General features: G+C 43.1%; 1 protein-coding gene across 1 annotated transcript in view; it reads left to right on the forward strand.

Moving 5' to 3' along the window:
• Positions 1–9,874, forward strand: part of otud7a (OTU deubiquitinase 7A) — a 46,297-nt gene extending 36,423 nt beyond the window's left edge. Inside the window, exons 11-13 of the mRNA XM_085282189.1 lie at positions 3,342–3,456; positions 4,043–4,127; positions 4,898–9,874. Of these exons, the coding sequence (XP_085138315.1) occupies positions 3,342–3,456; positions 4,043–4,127; positions 4,898–6,463 (1,766 nt within the window). The 3' untranslated portion in view covers positions 6,464–9,874. The remainder of the gene's footprint in view (positions 1–3,341; positions 3,457–4,042; positions 4,128–4,897) is intronic.
• The last annotated feature ends 546 nt before the right edge of the window (positions 9,875–10,420 follow it).

Here is a 10,420-nt window from a genome sequence, read left to right on the forward strand (position 1 = left end):
ATCCATAAAGTATGGAAATTGGTCATTCAAGGACAACAAAACAAAGCTGCCAACAGGGAGAGTAAATACATTACAGCACACTTTAGTCCCCCAGAGCTCAACTGGCAATGTTGAATCTCTAAATTTGGACCAGGCCCAAATGGGAACAACAGCACACACAGCTCTTTGGAATGGCGAGAAAGACGGACAGCTGCATCGTGGGAGCCCGGACGGCACCTCGCAGACCTCTGCTGTATGACCCGAGTGGGAACTGAGTGGGAGCTGGTTCACTGTCCTCTGGCTGGCTGTGTGTGTGTGTGTGTGTTTGCGATTATGACAGAATTTTTCTGGGCAAGACATTCTAGGAAAAAACATCTATAAAGAAAACCACCTTTCCTCTCAGCTTACAGCGCTGCCATGCCAGTGCTCATTACCGCCTGACGGTGTGGCTGCAGGCATAGGTCATGCATTTATTTCTTTATTTTAAGTTTGTGTTTAATATGTTGTGATTTGCAAGCAGTCAAAGGCAGCGGTGACCTCTAAGGACAAATGTCTGTCATCAGTGCTCTTATTAATATATTTACCCAGCAGGCATTTATTTGTGACTAATGGTGCCAGATATATATGAGTGATCAGGTTAACGCTGGCGTGGGTGTAGCTGGACTAATTGTGTCTCAAGAGCTTCAAGCGTCACGAGGATGCATGTCCCACCAGTATTTTGACACCTGGCACGATTAATCGCGTGCATTTCATTATGCATATGAACTTAAAAAAAGACACGCAAGAGGGCACAGAGTGAGGATTTGACGTGCAGGGACGCAGGAGGGGCAGTTGCTGCTGGTATCTGTGTCTCCGTGAAGCCTGGAGAGCAGAGCAGCCTATTGGCAGTGGAAGAATTGATGAAGCAGGGAGGAGACTGCGTCTTCCATCTGGGTCTGACAGTGAAGGCTGGAATGTCCCCAGCCCGAACAGCCTGCCTCTCTCTGCTGTCATGTGGACAACAACCCCCACACTAGGTAGCCTGAGGAGAGCTGTCATGTGGGCCAGCGAGGTCTAGTTAGTCCTCCTTATGTACGGTTGTTTTAAAAGGCACCCACACACTCAGACCAAAACAAGTACTGTACATGCCTGCACTGTGTACACACTGTAAGCACATTTCCCACAAGAGGAGGCCGGGTAGGTGTCTGTTTTATGTTCTGTGTCCAGTGATTACTGTTGAAAACCTCTTCCTGCTTCTAAGTAGTTGATCATATCAGATAAGCATGAATGGAATTATTTCAGCACTCCGGCTCTTATCCTCTGCTGCTGTGTCTGATTGCAGTCTATTACTGAACCAAATTTAGCTTATGCAGCTTCAGTCAAATGTAGAACGCTCAAGCTCTGAAATTGTTTGGATTGTGCGCAGATAAAACCAGAATGTAATGATTTGAAAATCTCAAAAACTAGAAATAGAACATAGAAAACAGGCCAAGTGTTTAAACTGTACTGTTTTAAGACAAAATTTAGCTCGTTTTGAATTTGATGGCAGCGACACGCTTCCAAAAATCAGCCATGTTTACCACTGTTTAACATCCGGTCTGGCAACTGAGGGGACCAGTTGCTGGACTTCTGGGAGAGGAATGCTGTATGATACAGGATTCTCAATACTCCTGGGTCATCTTTGTCATATTTTTGTTTCATGATGCGTCAGATGTGTTTTCAGTTGGTGAATGGTCTGGACTGCTGGCTGGCCAGTTCAGTGCTGGGATTCATGCTGCTGTAACAGATGCAGTAGGCATTTTTAAAGGCCTTCGCTGAAATTGATGTCATCTGGATTGGAGCGCGTATGTTCTAAAAGCTGTAAATACCTTTCAGCACTGATGGTGCCTTACATGTGCAAGCTGGCAGCTCCATAGACACTAATGCAACCTTATACAATCAAACCTGAGGGTTCGCTTTAGTCCAGAGGATCTTGTGTGTTTTCCAAAAAAACCAGAATTTCACATTTCGAAACCCGTCTGACCACAGAACAGTCTTCCACTTTGCCTCAGTCCATTTTAAATGAGTTTCAGCCCAGGCTTCTTGTTTGCGTGATAGAGCTTTAACCTCCATTTGTGGAGACAAGGATTTCTGGAAGTGTTCCTGAACCCATATAGTGATTTCCATGTCTGTTTTTAATGCAGTGGTAACTGAGAGTCCAAAGATCACAGGCACCCAGTGATGATTCTTTTTAATATATCGTGTAGTGTGGATAATGAGATATTTGTAGTCTTTACAATTTCACATTGAGGAACATTATTCTAAAATTATTCCACAATTTGTCGACACATCTTTTTTCCCCCAGCTTGTGAAGCTCTGCTCATCTTTACTTCTGAGAAACTCTGGCTGTTTAAGATGCTCTTTTTATACTAAATCATGCTGCTGACCTGTTGCTAATTAACCTAATTATGTGCAAAAAGTTCCTCCAGCTGTTTCTTCTTAGTACCACTTGGCTTTCCACCCTTGCATTGTCCCTGTTCCTGCTATTTTGAGATGTGTTGCTGCCATCAAATTTAAAAAGTTTTTAAAATAGTGCATTTTGTCAGTTTAAACATTTGATATGTTTTCTTTGTTCTATTATGAATGCAATATGGGTTTCTGAGATTCTTTTCCAGAGTGGTTGGTCCTATTTTAGTCGTTTTGGGCTGTTATTCATTTTGGTAATGTTAACACTATGCCACGTAAATGTACAGTAAGTGAAAGAATGGGAGAGCATTGAACAAAACTAGTAAGAGCAGTCTGACCAGAGTTTGTTCAGTGTTGCAGACACGTAAGCACATCTGTATTTCAGCGTGTAAGCTGGGATTGCACGTTCAGTCGTGATGTTGGAAGCAGTAATTGATAAAACAGTCTCACCATAATGTCTATTTGGTCACTGTTTTTAGAACTTTCAGTTGTATTATATGATAAAAACACTTTGGGGCTCCAGACCAGTTTCAACCCAAGTTATAATAAAGAAATGCTTTCCTTTCATTTTCTTCGTGGAAAAGATAAAAGTCTGTTTAGACTAGACTAAACACGCCAGTCTGCATTACATCATAAACAATCAAGTTTGACTGAGGCCCTTCTGTGTTTGAATGAGTCATGTTGAATGACAGTCACAGGTCATGGTCACTTCTCTGCCTGAAAAATAAATGACGGCGTGAATACACCTCCAGTATACTTTACCCCACACTGACAGGCATCTGGGATCATTAACGTGGTATTATTCTAGTGTGTCATTACGGTGCCGCTTGCTTTCGCTGTGACAGTGCGATGGCCTTGAGAGAAGTGGTAGCATGCTATTTTGTCTCCAGTGGTAAAGCTGGACCAAGCTAATGTTCTGATAATCTCATGTCTTCCAGCTGTTATCCCTCTGACCGACTCGGAGCACAAGCTGCTGGCACTCCATTTTGCCGTGGACCCCGGCAGGGATTGGGAGTGGGGGAGGGACGACAATGATAATGCCAAGCTAGCCAAGTAAGTCCTGTACAGTATATCACTCGGCGATCCTTATCGACAAGGCGCACGGCGTCACAAGGCGTGAGAGGGTAAAACCTGCAGGTCAGGAGAGTCCTGCCTGTTCACCTACAAGGTGCTATGTGGAGGATTTAATTCAGATTATTTACTTCAGGATCAAGTCGCTTTAAAAGAATGAGAGCACTGGAAGAGCAAATTGTGAGGTTCCCATAGGTAGAGCCTCACTGAAACAGCGAAAGCCTGAGCTGAAGAAAGAGTTTATGCAAGAAGTTTCTGTTTCACATTCCTGTCAGTCAGGGTGTCATTTTATCCTCCCAACAAGCTGTAGTGTGAACAAAGCAGAAAAGACTTTATATTGCCCTCAATACGTTTTGGGCGTTATTTGCGCCGTGGTTCCACTTCTGCATTTGAACAATGAAACACGTTCGTGCAAGATGGCTCAAAGAGTTTGTCAGTATTTTCTACAAATGCTATAGCACACCCACATGTGCCACAAAATTTTGGTGAACATATGTCACAAATGTCACACACGTGTTGTAACCGCTGCTTGTTGTTAATTCATGTGTTTTTTTCCCCCCTTCTCCAGTCTCATCTTGTCTCTGGAGGCCAAACTAAACCTGCTGCACAACTACATGAATGTAACATGGATCCGAATTCCATCTGAAACAAGGGTAACCTTTTTTTCTTCTTCACACAAGTGTGCCTTGTTTGTCATGGTTAATTTAGCGCTATGCAGGGACTCTTCCATTCCAGATGTTCTCGAAGCCCCAGAGTCCAATCAGTCGGCTTTATTTACTCTCAGAAAGCAATAATCTTAGACATTTATGTGTTTACTGGCTATAAAAAAATAGAAAACAGGCAATTATACTTGATTTCTTCTTCTTTTTTGTTTGGAATTCATTGGGAATACATGAAAAGGAAAGTTTACCTCAAAATTAAAAATGCATATTTGGTCTGTAGTGCTGTTTATCATTCCATGATTTGCTTAATTTTTGGAAAATCATCTGTAGATAAGTCTTTCTTCTGTTTAATAGAATGGAAGTAGAAGGCGCTTGCTTCATGGTGCAAATGGTCATGGTAAAATAGAAGTGAAAAAATTCAGCAGCAGTGTTTCCTATCAGAAAACATGACCCAGATAGAGCAGGTCTAGTCTGGTAGAAGAAAAGGTAGTTACTACATGAAGGTGCTCACTATGAGCTACAAGGTCGGTCAAGCGACGCTGATATTTTTTTGCATGTTTTGAGCACCACAAGGCGAGTGCAGTGTAGGTGTCGTTCTGTTAGGCAAAAACTGGTCAACCCCACAATAATTCAGATGGATTCACTGAAAATATGTAGGTAAAGTTTTGCGGCAAGCTTTCCCCTTAAATTTTCATGGTGCTAATCCACAAGCGAATTTTGAACAACTGTTCAGTCGTGTGTGTTTGCGTGTCTTTGTGCAGGCTCCCCTTGCTCAGCCAGAGTCTCCCACAGCCTCCGCAGGTGAGGATGTCCAGTCTCTGGCCGAGTCCATGGACTCTGACCGCGAGTCTGTCGGCAGCAACTCTAACGTCAACACTGGCAAGCCAAGCAAGGAGAAGGATAAAGACAAGCAGCGAAAAGACAAAGACAAGAGCCGGGCCGACTCTGTAGCCAACAAACTAGGTAGCTTCAGCAAAACCCTTGGAATCAAGCTGAAGAAGAACATGGGTGGTCTGGGTGGCCTTGTTCATGGCAAAATGAACAAATCTAACTCTGGCTCAGGTCGCAGTGGGGAGAACGGAGGGGAAAAGGCAAAGAAAAAGGAGTCTAAGTCAACCAAGGGAAGCAAGGAGGACTCGGGCCAGTCTGCAAGCTCCACTTCTTCTGAGAAGGCCACTAGTCCTTCCCCCACGGACAGAGACAGACCCTCCAGCTCCTCGCCCACTGAGAGACAGGACAGTGCAGGTAAAGGCTCAGGGGACAAGACCCTGGAAAACTGGAAATACAGCACCGATGTCAAGCTCAGCCTCAACATCCTACGGGCTGCCATGCAGGGGGAGCGTAAGTTCATTTTTGCAGGACTCCTGCTCACCAGCCATCGACACCAGTTCCACGAAGAGATGATCAGCTACTACTTGACAAACGCCCAGGAGCGCTTCAGCCAGGAGCAGGACCAGAAAAGGAAGGAGGTCGAAAAGAAGCCCGCTGTCACCAATGAGGTAGCTGTCAAGAAGCCTGAGCATGAGAGTGTCTTCCAGAGGGAGAGATCAGACAGCTCACCTCCGGAGAGCTGCTCTCCCATCCTGCCTCACCACACACACCCCTATAACAACTCCCAGCCCCCACTGGGTCTCAAGATGCAGGGCAGGAACAGTCCCACTCCCGCGGCGCCTCTTGCCTCTGTCCCGGCCCCTCCTCTCACCCCACCTCCAGCCTTGCACCATGTCTCGCACCCGGCCCCAACCCCTGCGCCTTACTCCTCCCCCAGTATTGGTGCTAAGAGACCTGGGCCTGTTCCTGTGTCTGCCCACTACAGCCATACACCGCCCATCCAGAGGCACAGCGTGATCCACTTACAAGATGTCAACATGCAATCCTCCATCTTCCAAGATGACCCCTACAAGCCTGTGGTGGGCACTCTAAAGACATGCGCCACCTACCCCCAGCAGAACCGCACACTTTCATCCCAGAGTTACAGCCCTGCTCGCCTGTCAGGGGTCCGCACTGTTAACACCATAGATTCGCTGTCCTACAATATGCCTGGCGAACACAAGTCCCACACCTACACCAATGGATTCGATGCGGGAGACATTCAGGACTGCCTTGAGTTTGCCGATGAGGACAACTCATCTCACACCTGGCTCAACCAAGATAAAACCAAAGGGCGGAGCTCTGGAAGCCCTTTGTACTGCTTTCAGCAGCGCCGCTGCAAGAGGGAGAACTGCTCCTTCTACGGTAGGCCAGAGACAGACAACTACTGCTCCTACTGCTACAGAGAGGAGGTGAAACGCAGGGAGAGGGAGAGCAAAATGCAGAGGCCTGTATAGCCATCACCGCTACTCCAGCTTGTCAAAAAGTCTGCAGGAGACCTGAGGGAACAACACCATCTGCACTCTGCATTTAGAATAACATGATGGCAAACATTATCCTGTTTTGTTGAAGAATGCTTGTGTATTCCCGTCGCCCTTCCCTTGTTAGTAAAGGTTATTACTTTATGATGGGGGAAGCAGAACTTGAAACAGTGAGCAGCTTTGGCCAGATATCGTAGTTTTGTTTGACTTCTGTCTCATTCAATTTAGTCTTTTACTTGTTTTAGAGTAAAAGTCATCTTTGTGATGTAACTTTCTGTATGTGGAAAGGAAATTTCTTTATTTTTCAAAGTGCAGAACATTTGCATCTCGTCAGGAAGGAACATTTTATCTCTTTTAATCAGTTTGAATGCAATACCTCTGCTCGGTTCTTCAAAATCTCTGTGGAAAAAAAAATTTGTAGTTGTTTTGCAATCAATATAAATCTAATGAGGGAATAATATTAGAATTTCAAGCAATAAATTGGTGATTCTTTTGCTACACCCTCTCTCAATTTTGTCTATGCACCAATAATATAGTTACTGTAGGTTAACTGTGTCTTGTACATTGTAAAAGATCGTCAGTGTGCTTTTGTAAACCAATTTGAACTACAGGAATTGAAATGTGTAAGCATTAGAGATTGTAATGTCGGATTAGGATGAAATGTAAAACTCTCATATGTGAAGTGTACCTTTGTTCTAGCCAAGTTGCAAAGGTTTGCCGTTTCGGAATTGGACTCAAACTATTGTGTAAGACATTGTTTCACATTTTTGCCCGTAGTCAACCTCCTAAAAGTCCACAAGCACTGCCAAACTGGCTTCTTAAAAGAAAAAAAAAGTACAGTTCAGATTTTCAAAATGTTTCTTTTTTGTGCCAAACACTGAACAATGTGCATAGGATGATTTGCTTCTCAAATATGCAGTGCTTATGGTGTGTTTCTCTGAGTTGCTGTTGACTGCGCTACTTGGTAAATGTGTTAGATGAGAAGAACTGCGGGTAGTGAGAGCAGGTTGATGTGTGTTTGTCTGAAGTGTTTTTACATGTCCGTTGCCCCCGACACACACACACAACACAACACAATGTGCAATCATGCTACTAGCACTATGTGGTGACATGCAGTATAGATGTGTCACCGGTCCAGTGTGAGATTGTTCTTCTTCCATATCTAGAGGCCGTTAAAAAGAAGCACCTGCTGCTATGAGCACCACAAGCCTTTGTGATCATCAGTGCTTTAACCAATCAGAGGGGCTTTTCCAAAAAAAAAAACAACAAAAAAAGAAACCCCAGGCCTCCAAGTGCTTTCTGCTCATTTGACATGACTACTGTAAAGACGCAGTGTTTGTGTTGCTGTTTGTTCTGGTGATGCTTGGATAATGTACCATGCTGTCCTTAACTTAGTGTGTCCTGGCCAAGGATGTCCACTGCTCTCTCAGTTTGCTTCTGTCTCTCTCCTGTACACACTGCAGTGTTGCTCCTCTTTGTTTCTATGTGACGACTAGTTCATGGACTCTCCACCATGTTTAGGACTGTAAGATATGATTTTGTATTTCTTTAAGAGTTTTACACTACTTTAAATTATTGATTTGCACATTAGGTACGAATGTAAATATGAGAAAAAGAATAGTTTATTGTTACAAATGTGGTGTGTCTGTGTTATTTTTGTTTAGCTCCAAAAAGTGATCGGGAGAAATCTGGACGGATAAATTACATTTTGAGACTTAAGAATATTTTTATTCACTGCTGCGTTCTCAGAGTTTGGAGTCATGTGTGATAATCTGCTCTACATGCAGTTTCTGCTTGCTTTTTTTTTTATTTTTTTTTTTTTTACCTTTTGGTCCTCTTTCTAGAGGCATAAAAGCAGGGGATGTTTGGTTTGGTTCCCTTTTTATCATTTAAACTGTTCCAGATTTATCCTGCCATAATCACTGCTTAGAATTACCGAACATCCCTAAACTGTAGATGAGCATATTAGGGCTACAGTCCTAAGAAAACCTATGATTCACTTTTAGCAGCAATAATTTCTGTGGGATTTTATCAGTCTGTCACATCACTGTAGAAGAATTCTTTTCCAAATCTTCATTTCAAGGTTGCTTCGAGGTTTGCATTTGTCAGGTTAAGTTTTTTTCTTCAGCCATCCTGTTGCAGATTTACTGCTGTGCTTTGGGATCTTGCAAGTATTATGCTGGGGCATGCAACATCCTGTTGCACAATCCAGTTGTAGCCACGCTTTGGCTGTCAGACAGAAGGCCTTACATTAAACTCTTGAATACTTTGGTACATAGAGGAGTTTGTGGTCAACTTAGCGACTGCCCGAGTCCTGTGACTGCAAAAACGAGTTCAAACCATCATCCATCCTCCACTGTGCTTGATAGATGATGTGAGGTTTTTGTGCCAATACGCTGTCTTTGCCAAACATCTCTGCTTTGGTCTCCTCTCTAAAGCGTAACTTTCCAGAAGGTATTTTTAAAGCTCTTTAGCAACTACTCCATACAAGTCATACATGTTCAGTCTTTTTCTGATTATACTGTTTAACGTACTAATGAAGGCCTGTAGAGTCAGAGGTGTTTTTTGTTGTTTCTCTGAGCATTGCGCTCTCTGAATTTCTCGGGACATCCACTCCCAGGACGCCATGCAACTGTCTCGAATGTTTTCTACTTGTGAATACTCTTTCTCAGTGAAAAATGATGGACTTCAGCTACTTTGCTCTCATAACCTTTCCCAGAGCGATGGGCAGAAACGAATGCTTCTTTGAGATCGTTGTTCTTTCCTCCTCTCCATTGCGTTAACTCGCACCTAAATGCTCCCGACCAACAAACTGCCAAACCTTTAGCGCTTATAGAGGTGCTCACACTTACTGATGTTTAGTTAATCAAATACATTTGTTTAGCAGCACATGACTTACCCTCTGAATTCCTATGGAAGGAGCAAGGATGCACTTAGTCTTTCAAAAGCTTTTTTTCACATAAGAATTGCACTTGACCGACTGAAGATACGATATATCAGTTTTCCAAATAAAGGTGAGTTAAACAGTTTCTCAATTACAGATTAACTGATGAGAGAGGGAGATATAGGACACAAAGTATCCTACACTGAACAGTTCAGTTCACTTTTGTCAGAGCTGACCAGTGATATTATATGTGGGTTTTATTTAAATAATACTTTAAAGTAACTGCGCAGAATTTGTATCTGAAGATTTCACCTTGGCAAGTGGGGAGACTTGATTTCTACAAGAACAAGAGTAAAATATTATTATTAAATATATTGTAGCTCAAGATGAGAACCAAAGGAATTTCATCAGGTTTATCTTTAATAAGCTACTCATAGTTTATAAATGTAGGGCACTGACCTATTAAATAAGTATGCTAGTTGCCTTATCTGCACTAAAATTCAAATTTGTCAACATCCACTTCACCAATAAAGTCTTTACCTGACATGAGAATGTGCCCTTTAACTTTATGAACTTTATGATGACAAATAAACACTGGCAAAAACATTTTAAAAGAATTCTCATAACATTTGCACTGAAATATCCTTACTGTTGGTTGATAATGTGGGTCAGACTCATCGGTCATAGCTGACATTTTCCACAACACAACTCAGCAGTCTCGCCTATTTTTAAACAAAGGCATCTTTTTTTTTCCATAAACTGGTCGTGAATCATGAGTCAGCGTTTTTTGAATGAGTCAATCCAAACACAACGAGGGGAAAATTCCCACCGAAATCAGGGTTATGGAGTTGGGATTCTTGAGTGAACTCTAAAATAGGTCAGCATTTGAGGCTCGGAGCTGTAATCCCCCCTCGGAGACACGCCTGCACTGGCAAGAGGATTGACACCCAGCAACTGAAGAGGATGGCACAAAACAGCAAACAAATCTCCAAGCGCATTCTTGAGAAGTGCCCCCCGCCTTCAGTGATTAAATCCAATGAGGGCTTTCT

This window comes from Mchenga conophoros, linkage group LG7, assembly GCF_057382185.1.
Source record: "Mchenga conophoros isolate Kocher_MC1m ecotype Shallow Benthic linkage group LG7, M_conophoros_male_GT1.1, whole genome shotgun sequence".
Lineage (NCBI taxonomy): Eukaryota > Metazoa > Chordata > Actinopteri > Cichliformes > Cichlidae > Mchenga > Mchenga conophoros.